Raw genomic sequence first — 22,980 nt, 5'->3', positions numbered from 1 at the left:
TATATATATATATATATATATATATACATACTGTAAAATGAGGTGACTTTAGCCTGGTAGGTGACTTTAGCTAATTTATAGAAAATGCTGTTAATATTTGAATGCTGTTAATATTTGAGTGTGTTGTGATGTTATAACTAATAGTAAATTTATATAAGATGAGTTTTGTACAACAGTTGCCAAATTTTTAACACTTCTAATTAAAAATAACTTTAGGTAAGATTTAAGGGGTGGCTTTGGCCACAACTTGGGGTGACTTTAATCTAAGTAAAAAAATGTAATTATTTGATTTTCAATATTATATTTTTGATTTAATTTTTATAAAATGTTATCTATAGATATAATTTTATTGTTTTGATTTTCAATTTTTGTTTTTAGAACAAAATACTAATTAAAAATCATATTTACATCAGAGTTGTTAACAAAGTCAAAAGTAGCAAGGCCAAGGCCAAAAGTTACAAGGCCAAGGACAAGAGTTTTAAGGTCAAGGCCAAGAATAAGAGTTTCAAGGCCAAGGCATATAAAAAAATTTTTAAGACCAAAGACTTAAATTTTTGCTATACATTAAGGCTAATTATTTACAAAACTGTAGGCAACAATTGCTGTGACAATAAAACCAAATGTTATGAAAATAAACCAAGGTTATGCGCAGAATTCAACAGAATCAATAAGAAAATATACTTGTAGATATATATGAAAGCTGAAATACATAAAATTAAAGAATGAAAACTTTTAATTCTTTAATTTTTAATTCATTAATTTTATGTATTTTTATTTTTGAAGGTTAAGACCAAAACAATCTAGGCCAAGGCCAAAATTTTCAAGGCCAAAGCCCTAATTTTTGGCTTTAAAGCAAGGCCGGGGCCAAGACCAAGGACTAACAACTCTGATTTATATCAAAGAAAACGTGCCAAGAACATATAAACGTGTTGTTAGGAGTCATGGTTATATTCCATACACCCAGGAAACATTAACTAAATGTTTGAAAGAAGTAAGAAGTGGTAATTTAAGACAAACAAATGCTTGCTTAACCTTTAAAATTCTTCTATCAACAATAAAGAATAAACTGAAAGGTATACATAATAAAAAACCAGGCGGTTACACAATATTTAGTGAAATTGAAGAAATAACTTTTGCAAACTATATTATAACTATTTTCTCTTTTGGATTCCCCGTTGACTGTTATGATTTATGAAGTATTGTTAAGTCTTATGCAGACCGTAAAGGAATGTTTGTTAGAAAATTTGCAGGAAATATGACTGGTGTTGAATGGGTAAATTCATTTCTTAAGAGGAATAAACAATTAAGTGTTAGCTTTGCAAGTAACATTAAAAGAATGAGGGCAGAAGTAGGTATTGCTATTATTAATAGCTTTTTTGATAATATCACTCCTGAACTGGCAGGGGTTCCTCTATCAAACATTTGGAATTACAAGAAACAATTTACCGATGATAATAAACTAGTAATAACCAAAAGAAGGATAATTAATTCCACAAAGTCTGCTACATCTTTGATGTAGTGTGGTAATGCAGAAGAGCATATCTTTTCTATATATATTGTATATAAAGCAGATTCGATGTGGACAACTTCGACAGAAAATGGACCAAAAGGAGCATGTTATAACTGCTCAAAGAGTGGATGGTTTGACTCCAGTTATTTAACAGATTGGTGTAAATATTTATTGTTACTTGAACTAAAAAAAACTTCTGGAAAACATGTTCTAATTGGAGCCAATTTGTTGTCACATATAAACACATATGCACTGTCTTTATGTGAAGAAAACAACATCAAGTTTATTGCACTTCCTCCTAATTCCACGCATTTAATGCAGCCATTGGATGTTGCATATTTTCAATATATATATATATACATACATATATATATATATACGTGTGTGTGTATGTATATATATATATATGTGTGTGTATATGTGTGTGTATGTAAATATATATATATATATATATATATATATATATATATATATATATATATATATATATATATATATATATATATATTAGGGTGTCCCAAAAAACAATATTTTTGAAAAATATATGCAGAGACACCCTTAATTTGTTCTATCTAATACAAAAACACTAGATTTAAATTATTTTTGAATAAAAAATATTTTAAGGGGTCCCTCAAGACCCTCGTATATTTAATGGGTCCCTAATATTTTCACAAAAAAAAATTTTCAAAAATATGTCAACCTGGTACTCAAATGAAGCGAAATTATATAAAAATTTCAAAAATAATATAGATTTCAAATATAGAATTGTTATTTTTGGTTTTATTACATAAAAAATTACGTTTTTTAAATAAAAACAAAAAAATGCATTTTTTATGTATTTTTATAACAATTTTGATAAATAAGTTAAAATTTTTCCAAATTAAATATTATTTTTGAAATTTTTATGTAAATTTGCTTCATTTGAGTACCAGGTTGACATACTTTTAAAAAACTTTTTTTTTGAAAATATTAGAGACCCATTAAATATTCGAAGGTCTTGAGGGACCCCTAAAATATTTTTTATTCAAAAAAAATTTAACTCTAGTGTTTTTGTATTAGATAGAAGTCTATCTAATACAAAATAGGGGGTCTCTGTATATATTTTTCAAAAATGTTGTTTTTTGGGACACCCTTATATATATATATATATATATATATATATATATATATATATATATATATATATATATATATATATATATATATATATATATATATATATATATATATATATATATATATATATATATGTATATATATATATATGTATATATATATATATATATATATATGTATATATATATATATATATATACCAGCCCATGGTTACTATTATTGTAACATTTGGTCTGACATGATTTTTACCCACACTTTTTAGTGAATCAAGCCCAACAGAAACTGTTTTTATGTTGTGTACTATGTTGCAATGCTTGGCATCATTAGGTGCTCAAGTCTGGTCATTTTTTTTTTTTTTTTAAACATCTTCACTTCCAACAAGGCTGCAAGCAGCCAGTAATTAAAGTTTGAAGTTACTGAAAAAGAAAAGATGAAGATTGTAGAGCAAGATAACGATTGACGGATGACTTAAAGGATTGCAAATTATATGAATCAGGAAAGCAAGATGAAGGAAGCGAATTCCAAAGAGCTGATGTTCGAGGAAAAAAACTAGACGAATAAGAGTTTTTAGAGCACATAAGAACAGCCACAGAAAAAGAATGACACTTAATTGAATGACGAGTATCACGAGAATGAATTATAGTAGATAGCACAAGAGACACAAGCTCTTTAGAGCAGTGCCCATTATAGTATTAGTAGAAAAGAGAAAGAGAAGTAACATTACGACGATGTGATAATGGTTGGAGGTTGGCTGCAAGAGCAGGTCCAACTTTGTTTACAATACGGTTTGCACCTTGTCTAAAAGAGAAACGGCATCATTAGAAGATCCGTCCCAGATATGGCAACAATATTCCATACAAGGCCGGATTTAAGATTTATAGAAATAGAGAATAGAATCCAAAGTAAGAAAGTGACGAGCTCGATAAAGAGATGCAACGTTAGCAGATGCTAATTTTGCAACTGATTTGATATATGGTTTCCAAGAAAGATTGGAAGTAAGAGTTAGTCCTAGAAGATGAAGAGTAGGTGACTTAGCGAGTACATCACCGTTCATAAATATAGGAAGATCTAAAATATTGTGATAACGATTGGCTGAAAAAAATTGAGTTTTATCTGAATTAAAGTTCACCAGCCACTGTGAGCCCCATGCAGTAGCAGAAGTGAGATCTTTTTCAAGCTCAAATGCCCCCTCCAAGCAATCAGAGGGTGTTGGTTTCTTATCACGACAAGAATAAATGATAGTATCATCAGCAAACAGTGCCACCTTAGATGTGAGAATATCTGGAAGATTGTTAATGTAAATTAAAAAGAGTATAGGGCCAAGGATAGAACCTTGAGGAACCCCTGAAGTTACAGAATAAGAAGAAGAGTGTTGTCCATCGAGGACAACTTTTATGCTACAATTGGAAAGGAAGGATTCAATGATCTTAAAGATGTTGCCGGATACAACATAAGAAGAAAGCTTATGGAGAAGACCAGCATGCCAAACTTTATCAAAACCTTTTGAAATGTCAAGAGCGATAACCTCTCCACCTTTATCTATTGCACGATAAAACCTGTCAGTTATTACTGTTAGCAAATCAGCTGTAGAACGAGAAGATCGAAATCCATATTGATGGTCAGAAAGTAAGTTATTAGATTCAAGATGAGAAATTAAGTGCTTGTTAATTAAAGATTCAAAAACCTTGCTTATGATAGGAAGAAGACTTATGGGACGGTAGTTAGACGAATCAGATCGCTCTCCAGAATTTTTGAAGATAGGAATAACAGATGCCGCTTTCCAGCAGGCTGGAAAGCAAGACTCGGATAAGCACTTGTTGAATAGTTTTGAGAGTATAGACGACAGCTCTGGTGAACACTTCTGCAAGACAATAACAGGTATGTTGTCCGGGCCACAAGCTGTAGAAGAGTCTAGGCAGGAAATCACTTTAGATACAGACACTGGAGTGATATGAATGTCAAGCAATGGATCAACCTGTTTGTTGGCAATATCAGGTAGAGCGCAACTAGTGGAATTAAGAGATGATATTGATGAAAAGTTTTTAGCAAACAATTCGGTTTTGTCTTTAGGTGAGGTGACAAAGTCTGAACCATACAAGAGAGGTGGAATTATAGATTTGCCCTTATTATTGATATTATTAAAGATTCTTCAGAAGTCACGAGAGCCTAATTTTTGAGATGAGATACGAAATTTCATGACCTGAGAATAGCGGGTTTTGGCGTTAGACAAAACCTTTTTACAATTGTTCCTAGCAGTAATAAACAGACGTCTGTTTTCTGGAGAATTGTTTTGCTGATAAATATGGAAGTAACGGTTTCGATTGGCAATCGCAGCAGCACAGTGTGAGAAAAACCATGGAGGAGAGTGAGGCTTGACCTGGAATCGTCGAGTGGGAATAAAAGACTCCATGCCAGCCTGGATCCACGAAGTTATGTAAGAAGCACAATTGTCGACAGGAAGACGAAAGATTTCTACCCAAGTGCCATCACGAAGAAAATCACGGAAAGAATCCCAGTCAGCTTTACTGTAGTTGTAAGAGGTTCGATAATAGGGGGATTTAGGTGATGAAGAAGAATGAGATAATAGTTTTAGAGAGATCAAACTGTGATCAGAAGCACCTAAGAGTGAATGTGAAGAAACTGAGCACTGGATCAGAAACAAGACATAAGTCGAGTAGAGAAGGTAAATGATTCGGGTTGTCTGGAAAGCAAGTTGGAAAGTTGACTATTTGAGTTAGGGATTGAGAAAGGCAAAAGTTGAGGGCTTTAATGCCTGCAGAGTCACTGACACTAGAGCCAAGCCATTCAGAGTGGTGAGTATTAAAGTCACCGACAACAACTATATTAGCTGATGGATAAAGAGAGAGGGCTTGGTCAATATGATCAGAAATAACGTCAAAAAGTGTGCAGTCTTGAGATGAAGGAGAGCGATATAGAACAAAGACAAAGGCAATAGAGTGAAGTGGTGCTAAACGAAAGCACATAAAAGATTCTGTGGATTCAAACCTAGTTTCACGACATATGGGTGAATTCTTACGAATGTAAATGGCGAGGCCATGCATGTGACTATTGGAGTCTTTACGAATTAGAGGAAGATAACCATCAACACTAAGATCGCAAGATGAGACAGCCGAACTCAAATTAGTCTCACAAAGAGTAAGTAGGTCTGGTGAACTTTGCAGGAGATAAGACTCAACAGAAGAAAAGTTACTTCGAAGACAACGAATATTAGTGAATGATAGGTTTAGAGAACTTGGTGATGATGATGGTTTTTTGTGTTTTATAGTTTTTGGCACTTTATTCATTTTTAAATTAGATTGAAGAACTTGACTCAAAGCATAGATAGTACTCAGAACACCGTTTAATAGCCCAAACAATTGCCTCATTACTACTAACAAACCCTAAGCCGTAACAAAGGGCTCCAAATGTGGCCTCCGCAATGCACACCAAAAGTACAAACAGGGACACCATCCATGCGCAACATGGCACTGTTAATACTTTGATATTTTTCAGCTGTTAATGGAATCAGCCTCTCGAGAGCTATCACAGAGTTCGGGAAACCTGACTACCAGCCGGCCTCAGAACCATAAAACTGAGTTTCAGAGCTGTACCCTCATTAGGAGATAATAGAATGAGTTGCCTAGTCATAAAAACAGAGACACAAGCAAAACCCATGCATTGAGTCAAGAAGATCCAGCATTCAACATCCTAAACTGGAAATAATGTATTAAAAATACATCTGCACCAGCCTAATAGATGAAGAATTTGGACAATAAATGTTATTGTCATCTAAAAGCAAGCTGCTTAATATGAAGATGCTTATGTCATTACTAATAAAACTTGATCTTTTTAATTTTGTTTTCATCAATTTTGTGATAACTCCTTACATTTTCAACAAACTGCAAGTTAATGTCGGACAAATTTTGATTTTTTCATAGCAAAAATTCAGCTTCTTCATTCCTGCATTCCCTAAACAGTTTTGCAGCTACTTTTATTCATATTAATCTTTTTTGTAGGTTTTCTTAGCAAGCAGCTCACTTTGTGATGAACATTTTAGAAACTCAAGCCCATATCTTTGAGTGTTAATTAAAGGTATTTAACCACTTCCCTTTTTTTTTTTTCTTCAAGTTGTTTTCCTTATTCTTGGAATATGATATAAACTATAAAAATTAAGCCTATAAACAATTAAGGTGGATTAACCTCATGCCAAGAAGCGATTTGCTACAAACAATCAAACTTTATCAATGCTCTTGTTATAAAACTTATACTTTGTTTTTTATAAAACTAAAAATAATAATACCAAAAGACATAGTAAAGCTTCAAATTATTTTAAAAAATTATTAATTGTTAATTTGTGATAAGTGTCAATTTTTTCTCCATTTTTTCTTTGACACACATTAAAATAAATTTTTAACAACAATGTTATAACATTAAACTTAATACCAATACAAACTTCAACTTTTCCTTTGATAGCTGCCTCATGTAATGGAGTAAAGTTCCAGTTATCCCTTGCATTTACATCAGCGTGATGTCTTAATAAAGATAATGTTACTTCAACATGACCAAAAGAGCATGCATTATGTAAAGGAATTAAGCCACCATCATCTCTAGCATGGACATCGGCACCAGCATCTAATAAATACTCCACAATGTCTTTACGTCCAAAACCTAATATTAACAAATTAAATAAAATATTATTGTACTTATAATTTAAAATATTTCTAAATATTCAGACATATTTGTTTTAGAAAACATTAACATGATAAAGCATTTTTTATATAAAATCATATAATCCTTAAATACAGTGCATGTAATTTATTTAATATGGAAAAAACTTAAAATTTAAAATCAACTTTCGATGGTTTTATATTGTGGTAAAAAATCACCACAATATGAAACAAAATGTTTTTATATTACAGGACACGTCTTATCGTATAACCAAAAAATCTTTGTATAAACTTGTTTCTTAGCACAAATGTCTTGATCAGCACATATTTCTTGATCATCAAGGTCGTATTTCAAAGTTAAAGGGTTGTGAGAGGATTGAAACAATAATTGTTTTTCCAATAATTTTTGAATACCATGCATTCTTATCTAGTCCTCAATCTGAAAGTGACATTCAAAATGATTTAACATTTCCTGAAAGTGTTTTGGCAAACTTTTTATACCATTTATCAATAACAATGTGGCACATGCTTGTACCAGACTATAGGCATTTTAAATTGTGCTGTCAGAACGAATCGTTATTGTCAGACGAAAATAGCATTGTGTTATGTGGAAAATTAGGTGTGTATAGTTCCATAACAAGTCTAATGGCAGCCAAATCAAACTGGGTATCTTAATTTTTCTGGGTATCTTAAGCTTTACCAGAGTCATTTGTATATATCTTTTACCTTCCTTTGTATTTCAGCAACATGGTATCAGATGCCTGTATACAGCAGTTCTTTTACTATCATAACCTTTTTTCATTGAGCATTAGTGTTAGGTCAGTTAAAGTTTTTAGACATTGCAATATTTCAGATCAATGCTGAGGAACAGCTCCAGGTTCATTAAAACAAATGAGTGCCCAAATTATATTGAAAAGATTTGGATAGCAGATTTTTTCAATATAATTGAAAAAAAAAAGATTTGCAGATAGTAATCTACTATCCAGATCTACGACTAAATTATCTGCAGATAATTTTTCTTTTTTTTTTTTAAGACAAGATTTCTGTGCCAAAGATTTGATAAGTTGAATGTTTTTACAGACCACCTTCTTACTTGTAAAATAATTTGAGAATCATATCAAAAACTTAGTTAAACAAAAATCGTAAAAGTAAAAATTAAAGCATTTATTTGTACGCAATAGCCATATATCAAATAGTTACTAACGAATTCACATCAATAAACAAAACAAGAATATTTATATGCATTTCCAACTACATTCCCACATTTCTTATCTCGCAAAAATGTGATAATATCTATGCACACAAAATTTAAAAAACACATCAATGAAAAATCCATTGAAAATAATTTACAATTCTATCAGGTATAAATTGGGATGACCTACTTGATATTGTAAACACAGATAAAGCAAGCAATAAGTTTCTCGATAAACTTCAACTACTTTATGCAACTTTATTGCATCACAGAATGCTGTGTTTATAAAACTGCATTACTAAATGGTTACAAAATAAAAGATATTTCTAAACTAATGGATAATTCAGTAAATTTCTCCAAAAAAAATGAGAGGTTATTAAAAAGTCGAGAAAATATTGAGCAATTAAAAAAAATTAATATAACCATTAAATCAGATATATAATGCATACTACTTTGAAGAAAAGAACTCAAGTATTTTCTGTTTAAGATCTAATATGATTAACTGAAAAAATAATTTTTACAAACCTTAATATAACTTCATAGTTATATTAACTTATAATTAATATAATAATTATATGCTAAATAACTTAAACAAATATATATTTTTTAACCAATAAAAATACAGTTTTACTAATATGAAGTATTTATTTACTACATACTATTTTTAACTAATGTATCCATAATAAAAACTAGAACACATAAATTGACAAACTATGATAAGCATCTAGTAGCATTTCCGATTTTAAAAGAAACAACTTGATCGATAGAAAGTTTGAAACAATCTGTTTCACCCCCAAAACTTTCAACAATAATTCGAAATATTAACAATTACACAATAAATTTGATAAAAGTTTAACTGATAATCAAACTAAATTTTCTATCATTAAATGAATATCAGCTTTTTTTAGTAATGACTAACTATTTTTTAATCAAGGAAATATCACAGATATTCAAAACCACATACATTTAACCATTAACTTTTTTATTGTTCATAAATACAAGTTAAGCTTAGTAATGTAATTAAAATCTAAAATAATTACTTAATGATTAATACATTATCCAACATTACACACACACACACACACACACACACACACACACACACACACACACACACACACACACACACACACACTTTTTATGTGCTTCAGCATGATGCAAACACACATATAAATATGCACGCGTTTGTAATTTTTAATGTGCATATGTGTGTTTCAATTTGCGTGTATGTGCGTGGATAAGCTCATACCAGCAGCAAAATGCAATGGTGTTGACTTCCTTCCAGCAGTATCTCTCATATTTACATCCCAATTGTTCTGTATAAGGTAACGAACACGTATAACATCTCCTGTACGACATGCTTCAAATAATTCTCTGCCACTATCGTTTTCATGTACACCACCATCCATAAAGTTACTGGCAACACTATTGCGTCGACTAGGCATAGCACGATTTGGCCTCCCTAACGCCATTTTTTATTTTGTGAAGCGTTTTCAAAACAAATACGAAGTACTTTTTGGACGGTTTGGGTTACTTTTTAATCGGTCTTGTAACGGTTTTATTTACTCGTTTCTTGTTTTATTTCTTGTTTTTCTTGTTGAACTTAAATTTTTAATAAGGTTTCAAATGATAAAATACAGCTACGTAGAATTCTCTTTCACTTACATCGTATCGGAATTTTTATTCTTAACAAACAGCGTATTTTTGCCGGTTAAAGTTTAAAACAGAAAAACATAATAAAAAAACTTTTATATTAATAGTAACAGATAAATATTATTTAAATTATGACAGAAACACTTGTAAATGTCAACAACACCTTAAAAAGCACGTTTACAAAGTAGAAAGTAAAGATGGAAACTGTGCAAAGCATCAAAGTTTTTCTTAAGCTTTTTTCCTTAAATTAGAGTTAGTAGCTTAGGCCACTGTAGTAACGTTAATTAAACTTTAGGATTAACAAAATGGGTCATAGATAACGTCACGTCGGCATCAGTGGCGAAGGCAGGATTGACGCACAATTAATGCAATTCATTGATGGCAGGATTTAGATTTGATATTTTCAGGCATCTCAAATGAGAATGTTTTGCTAAAATTCGCCGTGAGCGGAGCCTGGGAACAGCAATACCTCAAACAGTTGTGTTCAAAAAAAGTCTCAAGTTTTTTTTATAAATTTGTTTTTCCATTTGATTTTATGAAGTTATCAATATAGGTTTTGTAGAATAAACTAGTCAATCGATGTCACTTCATAAAAAAATTAAATTAAATTTTATTAAAGGCCTTGTTTTATTTCCTATATAGTAAAACATTGTGCACTGCTTCACATTTTTTATACATCTGTATAAATATATATTTGAAAATGATAGAAGCAAGTAGAAGAGCAACTAAAGTCTATTTACCCAACGTTGACGACGGTTCTTAATGGTGGAAAAGTGTAAGAGGGGCACGATTTAACTTTTTTTTATCTATTTTGCAATTGAGTTCTGATGCCATATAAAACTACAATAACTTTAAACTTTTTTGAAATTCAAACGTTCAGGCATTATGTAAACTCCAAACTAAGATTTAGTGGTGTTTATGTCAAACGAAAATGTTTTATAAAAAATAGCGGTGATTCAAGCAGAAAACAAAAATATTATAAAAAAGTGTTTAAAAAATTTTACTTTGTATTAAAGACGTAAATAGCTTAACAAAAGCTAATAATAATGTTTTTAATGTTGAATATCAGAAACAATAAATTCCCTTGAATGATAACTACGTTCAGCGGGCTAAAATTTAGTAAAGCGTTTACTTGTTATTGATAAACGCACCCATTTTTTTGGGTGCGTTTCTCCGAAAAGTTGAAAATGATCCTTCTTGAGTGCAAGATGCTGGAGGATTAGCTAAATCTAAAAATTTTATGTTGTGTAAGTATATGAACCTTGAAAGCTCTATTAGCCACGGTGAGTTTTTTGGACCTAGACTCAGCAGTGGCAAGCAATCAGTTCCCCAACAACACATTTGTACCTTCAAGAGTAGTGCCGTGGCTAGTGGGTGGAGGTCTCCCCTAACCTGTAATTAGGGCCCCAAAATCTAAAAAAATTTTCCTTTTGGTTTTACTAAAAAAAAAAAAAAAAGTCCTTAATTTGAGCAGCCGTGGCGCTGTGGTAGCACACTTGCCTCAGAAACAAAGGATCGGTGGTTCAAACCCCATCTCTGGGGAAGTTTTGCGATAACGGTTTGGAAGGAGGCGTAAACTTCCAAATAAATGCTCACCCGCAAATTTGCAAAAGGGGGCCCAAAATTTGTAAGTGGGCCCCCTAAACTTGCCGGAACCTTCCTCCCCCCCCCCCTCATTTGGTGTGTGTTGGTTAGTCTAGCCACGTCTCTGTTCAAGTGATTTAAGCTATTATTATATATGAGCCCATGAGATGCATAGTGGTATAAATGACTTTTTTCAATATTTTGAGTTATTGCCACAAATGGTAAGCATTTTGTTTATTCTATTACATGGCAGAGTAGTATAAGTCTAATGATATTGATAATGATGCTGGAACTGTTTTTTGTTATGCTCCTCACTAAACATCTGTTTTTGTTCACAGCCATAATGATATTAGTCAGACTTCTCAAAACTAGATATGAGTGACTTATACCACTATGCATCTCAGGGGCTCATATGTAGACAAAAATATAAAAAACTATATAAATTTAATACAAATATTTATAAATGGAATAAGTTTTAGAAAATTGAAAAAAAAAATTAAAAATGAACAGCCAGAGCTCTGTGATAATAGTTTAGCGCTTGAAGCAGGCATAATTATAAGGCTTACTTACTAACTTTATATGGTATAAAAATTAACACCACAAACGTTTTAAGAATACAAGCCCCCCCCTTCCCCCCCCCCCCCTCCCCCCCCAAAAAAAATTCTAAATAAAAGTATCAACCTGTAGGACAAGAGCATATTTTTATTCCGGCATTAAAAAACATAATAATTTATTTTATTTTTTCAATTTTTTATTTATTTGGATATATTTGCAATAATAAAAGTAGGTATAATAAGAATTGATAATAAAGTAACCGCACGGTGGTGAACAAAATAAAGTAACCGCACGGTGGTGAACAAAATAGTAGAAGAGTTATGAGGCCGAGGGTACTTGCATTAAATATTGTAAAAATAAAAATCGTAGTTGAAAGTATATTGACCTTAACAAAAAAAGTATATCTATATTTTTCTAAATATACTTTTACTTTATTATTTCAGATTTCGATTTAATTATTTTTCTATGAAAATTTCTTTCACATTTTCAGAAAATTGTGAACATTTTAATTTAAAGTTTACATGCCTAGTTTTCATTTTAGCAAAATTGTTAATTAAATCGTGATAATTTAATGAATCATAAATTTCAATTTCAGTTGACATCATAGCTAGATCTAATTTTTCTTGACTCATTGACAATGTTATGTAGTTTTTTTGTTATATTTAATTTGTAGAAACTTCGATTCCCTAAAACCCACAATAATTTTGTACAAATAGTTGAGTATTTTAAGTAGTTCCATTTGAGAGTGCAACAAAACAGGTAAATTTATATAAACCTAACCATAGATAAGGGGTTGTTCATAAAGTACGTACGCTTAAGGGGGGAGGGGGTCTTTAAGTAGCGTACAAAAGAGTATGGGAAGGGGGAGGGTTCAATATAAAAATAAGTACTCACTAATTAAAAAAAAAGTTCCTGGGTAACGTTTTTTTCTCTAATTTATTACAATTAACAAGTACTTGTTAATAAATTAAGGTTTTTGAAAAACAACTTTAACAAAATTACATTGACAGTAAAACTCTGTTTAGTAAAACTCGATTAATTAATTCTATTTAGTAATACTCATTTTTTAAGGTACATACTTTATGGATGACCCCTAAGTTTACAATTTTTTCAAAGTTAAAAATCTATATTTTTATTATCATTGTCAGCTAATAATCGTTGCAACTTTGTGCAATCTTTAATATTTCTGATCTTTTTCGGGATTTTAGTTGTTTAAATATTGAACGGTACTTGAAACTTTTCAGCAGGTAATTTTATTTGTCTTTTAGTTTTGTTATCTTTTAGTAACTGAACTAATTATTTATATAAAATTAATGTCAAGAGCCTAAAAAAATCTTAACCCTAAAAAGTTAACCTTATAACTATGTTGTGGTTCTACAACAGGCCAGGGCCGCCGAGAGGAAGAGAAAACGTGCCCTAAGCCTAAAAATAATAGGGGCGCTTTAAGACAAAGAAAGAAAACACAATAAGAAGCAACAAACATTGAAATTTTAATTTTTTTTCTTTTTCTATTGTCTATACAATGTCTTCGAGTGTCTATATAGAATCTATATTAAAGGATTAAATTGGTTTTTTAACCTCATATAACATGATGAGATTTTAATTACAAAAAAGTAAAAAAAATGTTTTTGTTGATTAGGTATAAATTTAATTGGTGATGTACATAGCAATCAACTTAATTTAATTATATTACCAAAAAATTACAAATTTTAATAATTTGTCTCCTTTCTTTAGTTGGAGGAGATTTACCAAAGAAAAAAATTTTGAGTTTTTTTATATTGACGACATTAAAGTACATTACACCTTTTAATGATGTAATTGAGAACTTGAAAGTAATTAAGAAACGTAAGATGTAATTTAGAAGATGAAAGTTGTAATTGAGAAACGGAAGATGTAATTTAGAACATGAAAGTTGTAAATAAGAAATCGTAAAATGTAATTGAGAAGATAAAAGTTGTAATTGAGAAAAGTATAAAGAATATAAAGTTCTTTGTATTTTGAATTTTGTAGTCCTAATATACTTTGTAATTTAAGGCTGGAAATAATAATATAATATCAATAGAAGCCATTTGAGGTTTAGGCGGTAACTGGAAAAATCCTATTGGGTGTCAATTAAAACTTTCTTTTATTTTTGTTTGTGAAAAATTTAATTGAGATTTCAGATGAATAATAAATAAAACACAAATAATTTATTTACATAAAAATTTAAAATTTAAATAACCTCCCATTATTGTATTTTTTGCCGTAGTAACAATTCTTTCTAAATACTGCTTTTGCTGTTCCATAATCCCAGTACCGAATACAGGTGGAATGCGAATAATATTTTTAATGTTTATTTTTATTTTGGACCAGATAGCTTCCACTGGGTTCAACATTGGGCTGTAGGGTCTCGTAAAAACTAAGCCGGCGAATTTTCAAACAACCTATCCAAACGAGCATTACACGGAGCGTTGTCTGTTACGACGACCAAATCCTCTAAACGATTCCCGGATGTAACTGGGAATCGTTTAGAGGATTTGGTCCTTTAAACGATTAGAGTTACTGGTTAAACAAAGCCAACATCCACTCGTTACAAGAATCTGCTTTAAATGATCCTCTGCGAGTTTCCATCATGACAACATTTGTTGTAGATATAGCTGCAATCAAATGTATGTTTGCACCTTTTGAAGAAGGTATTTTCATTATTGTTCTTTTCCGCTGTTTGGCACGTCCTTGCAATTTTTTTACAAAAAAGATTAAAATTGTTTCATCCAACCAAACTATCTGACGACCATTTGTGATGTGTTCGTTAATGTTCCTAGCATATTCAGCTCTTTTTTGTTTGTTTTCATTACTATTCATTGTAAAAGTCTCCTTGTGCACTTTTTTTAATGAAAATAGTCTGCCTTTGAGGTAATTGGCTATTGTGGTAGTGCTGACGCTAATATTAAATTGTCTCAATACCCTTGTTTTAATGGCCACCAATGTCAACTGACAGTCGCTTTCTATCCACGTTAGTGTTTCTTCGATTTGATCATCAGTTAACTTTTTTGGTTTAAAGCCACCTCTTCCAAAAAAGTATAAATTTCCGCTGCGGACCCAATTGTATGCTGTCTTATATTTGGCACCTAAAGTTTACGCCAGAGTCACCCATTCGTCGTTTCACTCAGCAAATTCAATTAGTCTTCTTCTATCATTAGATGAAGATAAAACATAGTGTTTTCTTTCAACTTGTTGAGTCGTATGTATTTCATGTTTACAAATTGGACAAGGTGGTTCTGGTTGTTCCAGAAGTGGTTGTAAACAAACTTGGTGAAATAAATGCTTGCACGGATTCAATTTTATAACAGACTTTCTATTCATAGTGTATTGACAAATAACACAACGATCTTTTAATTCCATTACTGTATTACTGTATTGCTGGTGCATACAAATGCTAAATTTGATATTATTAACTTATTAAAATGCATGTCTAAGAAGATCTTTTATAATGACCTTTAAGCTTACATCGAATTCGCAATTACAAATAATGTATTCTCATTTACATATTACGATTTCTTAATTACAACTTTTGTTATTCAAATTACACATTGCGATTTCTTATTTACATGTTGGGTTTCTCAATTACATTTTAAAATTTCTTAATTGCAACTTTCAAGTTCTCAATTACATCTTGAAAAGGTGTAGGTCATAGCCGAAAACTAGATCCGGACACTAGATCTCATGCAAAAAAAACATTTTATTGTTTAAGATAAACTTTTTCAGGTTATTTTAGTAAAAAAAGTGTTTCACGAATACTTTTTTTATAACTTATATTTCATAAAAATAACTTATATTTCATAAACTTTATAACGTCAAAAATCACCAAAATAATAGGTTTGATGTGTCGAGTTCGCTCCTACGTCAATAAAAATAGTCTTAAATTAATCTACTTTGGGCTAATTCATAGCTTCATCAGCTATGCAAACATTTCATGGGCAAGTACTCAAGCGGCAAAGATTAAAAAAATTTATAGTCTACAAAAACATGCCTGCAGAATCATTTACTCAAAAAATAGGCGTGAACACGCTAAGCCCTTAATGAAAGATATGAAAATGATGAATGTGTTTGAAATTAATATCTACCAGCATTTAATTTTCATGTATCGTTATAATCACAATATCTCTCCTATAAGCTTTAATAACAAGTTTAAAATAAATAAAAATGATAGCTATAATCTTAGAGCGAATATGTCCAACACATATAAACTGCCTCGGATAATAAACAAATATTCAGAGTACAGCATTCTATATCGAGGTCCAAAAGTATGGAATACTTTTCAAAAAGGATTCAAAGGCACGGTAAATTCGTTAAGTTCCTTCAAGTTTTTAACAAAAAAAGAAATTTTTAAAATATAAGAAATGTTTTTGGTTAATCATACTTTGAATAATTTCTCATAAATCTGTTTTTGTTTTATTTCTACTTTTGTTGGTTGCTTATCAATTTTATTAGCGAATTACGCGTTTTATTACGATATTTTATTGAAATTTTATTACGCATTAACATATTACGATATTTTTTTGAAATCTTGTCATAGGGGCTCTATGAAAAGATTGCGATAACGTACTGTCATCCTCATCTTCTTTGAGCCCCTATCTGTTTTACTTATTTTATTTATTGAAATTTTATATTACGAAGTTGTAAAATCTTATATTATATAAAAAAATATAAATAAAAAAAAAAAAAAAAAAAAAAAAAAATTATATATTAAACTATATTTTATAAAAACTTTTTTATAAATATTTCATTAACAATAAAAAAAAAAAAAAATTTCATAAATGATTATTCTAAATGGAAATTCAATCACGTTCAAAACAAATTAACTTTACTTGCTAAAGTTTAAAGACTCGTTAAACCCACTTTCATTGAGATTTTAGCAACCACAGCCCTCCCCCCTCTGTGTACATACACATAATTTGTTATAATATTTCCCAACCTACAATTTTTCAAAACATTAAAAATAAAGAAACTTTCAGATAATTCAATATTTCTATATTACATAGCATAATATTGATTTTTAAACGAGTGAAATTAACTGCTTTTATTAAAAAAGAAAGAAATTAAGTTTTCGGATAGAGAACGAGACATAGTCAAACCGCGCATGTACTCGCTGTTTTTAACATCCCCTCCTCTTTGTACGTATTCTTAAGTTTTTAGGTAATCCTTTTTACCTCCTGCCTCCCTATCTGCGTACGTACTTTATGGAAGATTCACATCATAAAATGCAAAAATGGTTTGAGAGATTTGGAAAATATTTTCAATTTTGGATTCAAAGGTCGCATGCCCTGGTAGGAAAGATAATTAGTTTTCTAATTGTCTTTACTTTTTGCTCTTTGATATCTACAAGAAAAGCTAGGAGATAAATAAGACTTTTCTTGTGTCAAAAACAAAGAGAGAAAAAAGGATATTGTTAGTTTACTTATAAAAGTAAGACTAGACTTGCAGAAATGCCGTGGCCAAGGTTACTACAACGGTTCAAATATGGCTGGAATTTGAATTGGGACGCGAGCACTAATTTTGCAGATCTATTCAGTTGCCCATAAAATTTTATTTTGGCGCATATATCATAATTTTAAGAATAAGCTCAGATAAATATTTTTTTCTGCTGAAATTGAAAAAACTGCGGCAACATCCAAAACTGCACAAAAATTTTTGCATTACCTCCTGCATTCATCTTTAGATGTTTCTTTGAAATTGGGAAAGTTCCAGATCTTTGGCGCAAATCAAATGTCACGCTTTAAAAAGGAATCAATTTTATAGCTTATAGTTACAAGCTGGTATCTCTCACTTCTATACCGCACAAAGTGATAGAGAAAATTATCAAAGATAAGGTTATAAAACATTTTATACAATCTAATTTTAAAGTCTCAACACGGATTTGTACTTTACAAAGGTTGTTCTACAAAACTGATTGAATCCCACAACATTTTAACGGAAGCAGTTTACTGCGGGCACATTATTGACGTAATTTTAACCGACTTTGCCAGAGCAGTCAACACAGTGTCAATGACTAACCAAACTGCATTTACAACCAAGTTATACACCGATTAAGGAAAGATCATTGGAGTTATCAATGCCAATCAATTTTTCTCTAACTATGAAAAACTACAAGCAGACATTGACAGCGCTATATATTGGTCACACAACTGGCCAGTGAATTTTAACGTGGAGAAGTGCAATGTAATGCAAGTTGGTTATCGGAAAAACTAGTCTACAATATCAACACCATGGCTGGCATTGACGGTAACGGACGCAATCTAGTTCCAACATGCGTTGAGAGCAACCATGGAATACTAATATCCAAAAACCATAACGTCAAAGTACAAGTAGAAGCAGTAGCCTAGAATGGCAAACGAATGCTTGGTTGTCTCAAGAAGTCATTTCGGTGGCAGAGTTCTTCATCTATGGAAAAAACTTTAACAACTATACATTGAACCGCATCTACTGTATGTGTGCAAGTCTGGTCATCACATCTCAAATACAGTATGTGTGCAGGTCAGGTCATCGCATATCAAATTAGAGTTTGCACTACCCAAACGTGTCCAACAACGCGAAATATTGTTAATTTAATATTTTATTTACAGTCAAAGACTAAAAATACTTGGCTTAGCTACATTCGAAGAACAAAAAATTTGTTGTGATTTCATACTGCAATACAAAACTTCTCACCATTTACAATAGGTTGAATTTTATATTCTACAGTTACAGCCTTTTTCATCAAACTACAGCCTTTATCATCAAACATCAAAAATGGTTAGTTTAAAACTCTTTCGAATAAAAGGTTAAAAAGAACGTAAACACTTTTTTACAAACCCTGTTGTTAATCGTTGCAATAAATTAGCGCAAGATGTAGTTGATGCACCTAAAGTAAACCTCTTTAAAAATTATTTTTATGATGCTATTACATAATATTTAAATTTGGATAAATAATCTTATTATAAAATCTAATTTTAACTTAGATTTACATGTCTAAACTTAAATATTGTATATATTTATATATTTTTATTATATATATTGTTTAACTTATAATATAACTTATGTAAATTTAATTGATTTTTAAACTTTTACATACTAGTTATACTTACATATATAAATTTAATACTTTATACATAATACACTTTTCATGCTTAGCACTTAAATTTATATATGATATATAGTTGAAATATAGCTTTTGTATATAATACATATATGAAATAGTTAAATATAAAACATGTAATAAAGTAATGTACTTTTGGGTTTTTCATTTTTTTTAGACCTACCTGAAAATGGTACAAAATTATATTTGCAAGTCACAACGTAGAAAAGTGTCAGAAGAAACAATTGGCAGTGATACAAGTTACAAAATATAAAAGATAAATAAGAGCAGTTATTAGAAAATTTAATATACCACATAAGACTCTAGGAAGGTATTGCATATCCGAAAGGTTGCCATCTACATCTAATGCTTCAGTTCAAACTGAAGTAGAACTTGATAACACACTTGAGTTTGATGTTACGGCAACAGTACATAAGCCTAATGCAGAACATACGCCTGATAACGCAGCTATAGGGAGAGATTTACTATCACCTAAATTAGATAGAAAAACCTGGCACAAGTTTGGCTATGCCAAAAGATTTCAGGTATTTCTATTTTCTTCAACTAATTTGAATATAATTTAGTACTGTAATTTATATAAACATTTAATAAGATACTTCAATATAAAATACTGCTTTGATATATTCAAAATTTTGAATTTTTTTTAGAGACTGGGACAGATACCTATTATGATTTTAATGCTTATGTCTAATGGTAATATATATTTTATATTTCTTTAAGTATTTGAACCTGAGCAGGAAGTTTTGCTTGAAGAATACCTAATGAAAGGAAGTGATATTTACTTTGGTCTTTCTCCTAAAGAAGTTCGACAGTTTGCTTATGCATATGCTGTTGCTTGTAGCAGGAAAATTCCTCACTCATGGATAGAACTTCAATCTACTGGTAGTGATTAGTTCTCCGGATTCTTAAAAAGGCATCCAAAGCTTTCTATTCGCTCTCCTCAAGCAACAAGTTTAGCTCAGTGCACAAGTTATAATAAACATAATATAAATTTATTTTTTGACAACTTAAGCAATGTTTTGACTAGGTTAAAATTAAGTGCTTCAAACATTTGGAACATTGATGAAACTAGAGTCACAACAGTGCAGCGGCTTGATTGTGTTGTTGCACGTAGAGACTTTCGCCAGATATGTCGAGTAACATCAGCAGAAAGAGGAGCATTAGGGATTATGGCTTTGTCGGTTAGTGTGATTGGCAATAGCATACTTCCATATTTTATCTTTCCCAGAGTTAATTTTGAATCTCACTTTATTCGTGATGGACCAATAGGATGTGGTGGATCAGCACATTCTTCAGGATGGATGACAGAGACAAATTTTCTTAAATATATCAAATATTTTTCTATTCATGCACGTTGTTCCAATGATCACCCTTGTCTGGTATTGATTGACAACTACAGCTTTTATCTTGATGTAGCAGTACTTGATTTTTGTAAAGAAAATGGTATCACACTTTTATCATTTCCAGCACACTGTAGTCATAAATTACAACCATTAGATAGAAATGCTTATGGTCCTTTTAAAAAGTTTGTGAACTCAGCATGCGATGCATGCGTTACTGTAAACAAACAACTTATGACTATCTATGACATACCTGGTATGGTAAAAACAGCACTTCCTAATGCTATAACTCCAAGGAACATAATTAGTGGTTTCCAAGCAACAAGTATTTATTCATTTAACAGAGATATTTTTTCAGAAAGTGAGTTTTTGCCATCATATTTAACAGATAGAGCAGATCCTAGCACTAAAATGTCATCTGTGGATTTTAGCATCGCTAAACAAACACCTAGAAACAAGTTTCAGCTGTGGATTGTAAACAAACACTAACAACAAAGTTTCATCTGTGGATTGTAAACAAAAATAATTTAAAAAATTTAATTCAAATGTATCAAAATCTAAGAAAGGAAATTGTCCAGATTTAGACAGCACATCTGGTGCTACTCCAAACTCTTCACTTATACCATCTCCTGAAGAAGTGAGGCCTTTTGAAAAAGCTCAGCCTAGAAAAAAAAATGTAGATAAGCTCAGAAATCGAAAACGAATTTCTGCTATATATAAAATGATACACCAGTTTAAAAAGCCTTGCAACAGGAACAGAAAGCAGCAAAAGAAAAAAAACAGAAGGGTTCATAAAATAAAAAAACTATTTTCTATCAAAGAAGCTGGTCCAAGTAACTCTAAAACAAGCAAGATTTTTGCCAGTCAACCTGTAAAAGAAAAACGCAACAAGAAAAACAAAGATGATAATGAGGAAGATGTCTTGTGTCTTAGTTGCTTCAAACTGTTCTCAAACAGCCTTCCAGGTGCTGTGTGGATACAGTGTTCAAGCTGTCAGTGTTGGGTCCATGTGAGTTGTGTAGAAAAAGATGCAAAGGGGTTAGATTATAAATGTTTATACTGTTGTTAAATAAAATGTTATTGTTGTATTTTGTTTTTACTTCATTTTCAATGTAGTTTATTGTTTGAAAGTTGTTTCAATTTTGTTTTATCAAGTTATAAAGTTGTTCGTTTCATCAAACTACAAAGTTGCTTTTGCTCAACGAGCGTTTTCAAAGTCTGCCATAAGTTGTGTGTAGGCCAACCTGCCCCAATCCTTGGGCCAACCTACCCCGATAACAGGTTAGGTTGGCCCACCCGATATGACCTAGCAAAAACAGTTTTAATTGTGTTGAAAAGCTATTATGGACTTTTATTAATGTTTTTTCTGGATAGTCAAGGGACTAGTCAACCTTTTTCCAAAAAAAAAAAAATTAAAAACAAAAAGCTAAAAAGTTACACATCAAGGAAAAAAAAGCGGGTCAACTTGCTCCTCCTTTTAAATTATTACTCAATTCAAATACAACTTACCGATAGGCCTGTAAATCGAGCCGAACGAGCCAAGCTTGCCAAGGCTCGGCTCGGCTCGTTTACATATTAAAAGTGTTCAGGCTCGGCTCGAGCTCGTTTCGAACATGAGATTCTTTGTTCGAGCTCGGCTCGTTAAGGATTAGTATTGTTTGGGCTCGGCTCGTTTTACATGTTGCTCGAGCTCGACTGGTTTAAAACTCGAAATAATTATTGTAACCTGTTAGTTTAAAGCTCGTTTAGTAAAAAAAAATTGTTCGTTAAAGGCTCGTCTGAAAATAATGCAAGGCCGAATCAACAAACAACATAAACAATCCTACAGCCTATTCAACATGCAAATAAACAACATAATGAAATAAGATCCCACAAATCTAATAGTTCAAAATAAAAGTTAAAACTAGTAGTTCAATGTTCAAACATAATGTAAACTCTCACAAACATAATAATTCCTACTAAACACTGCACTCTAATAGTTCAAATTACATTTTCACAAATATAAGTCTTGCTCTCATTGCATTGGATAAATTATATATATATATATATATATATATATATATATATATATATATATATATATATATATATATATATATATATATATATATATATATATAAATTAGTAAAAAACACTTATCTAACTTTTATCTTCGACTTGAAGTTTCACCATTGCTGGATCATCAGGAAGAGAGTTAGATAAGTGTTTTTTACTAATTTATTATTGCTCTGTTCTTTAAGAACATTGA

General features: G+C 30.9%; 2 protein-coding genes across 5 annotated transcripts in view; one reads left to right on the top strand and one right to left on the bottom strand.

The window, feature by feature from the left end:
* Window positions 1-10,210, bottom strand: part of LOC100207492 (poly [ADP-ribose] polymerase tankyrase-2) — a 67,632-nt gene extending 57,422 nt beyond the window's left edge. The window contains exons 1-2 of one of the 2 annotated variants that reach the window (XM_065792365.1): window positions 9,735-10,210; window positions 7,070-7,294 (exon numbers count right to left, since the gene is read on the bottom strand). In XM_065792365.1, coding sequence (XP_065648437.1) covers window positions 7,070-7,294; window positions 9,735-9,957 — 448 coding nt within the window. In that variant the 5' untranslated portion in view covers window positions 9,958-10,210. The remainder of the gene's footprint in view (window positions 1-7,069; window positions 7,295-9,734) is intronic. The other variant, XM_065792364.1, reaches the window with a different exon arrangement.
* Window positions 10,211-18,256: 8,046 nt separating this feature from the next.
* LOC136077952 (uncharacterized) lies at window positions 18,257-21,882 on the top strand. Of its 3 annotated transcripts, none has more exons than XM_065792361.1 (3): window positions 18,257-19,162; window positions 19,549-19,915; window positions 20,039-21,882. In XM_065792361.1, the coding sequence occupies exon 3, from the start codon at window positions 20,561-20,563 to the stop codon at window positions 21,218-21,220; it is 660 nt and encodes a 219-aa protein (XP_065648433.1). In that variant the 5' UTR covers window positions 18,257-19,162; window positions 19,549-19,915; window positions 20,039-20,560; the 3' UTR covers window positions 21,221-21,882. The 3 variants fall into 3 exon arrangements, with proteins under 3 accessions (XP_065648433.1, XP_065648434.1, XP_065648435.1); XM_065792362.1 differs by having other exon boundaries at window positions 18,448-19,162; window positions 20,112-21,882; XM_065792363.1 differs by having other exon boundaries at window positions 18,517-19,048.
* Window positions 21,883-22,980: the final 1,098 nt, after the last annotated feature.

Source organism: Hydra vulgaris, chromosome 03 (assembly GCF_038396675.1).
Source record: "Hydra vulgaris chromosome 03, alternate assembly HydraT2T_AEP".
Classification (NCBI taxonomy): domain Eukaryota; kingdom Metazoa; phylum Cnidaria; class Hydrozoa; order Anthoathecata; family Hydridae; genus Hydra; species Hydra vulgaris.
Note: the sequence above shows the minus strand (reverse complement) of the source record. Positions and strands in the feature narration are given on the sequence as shown.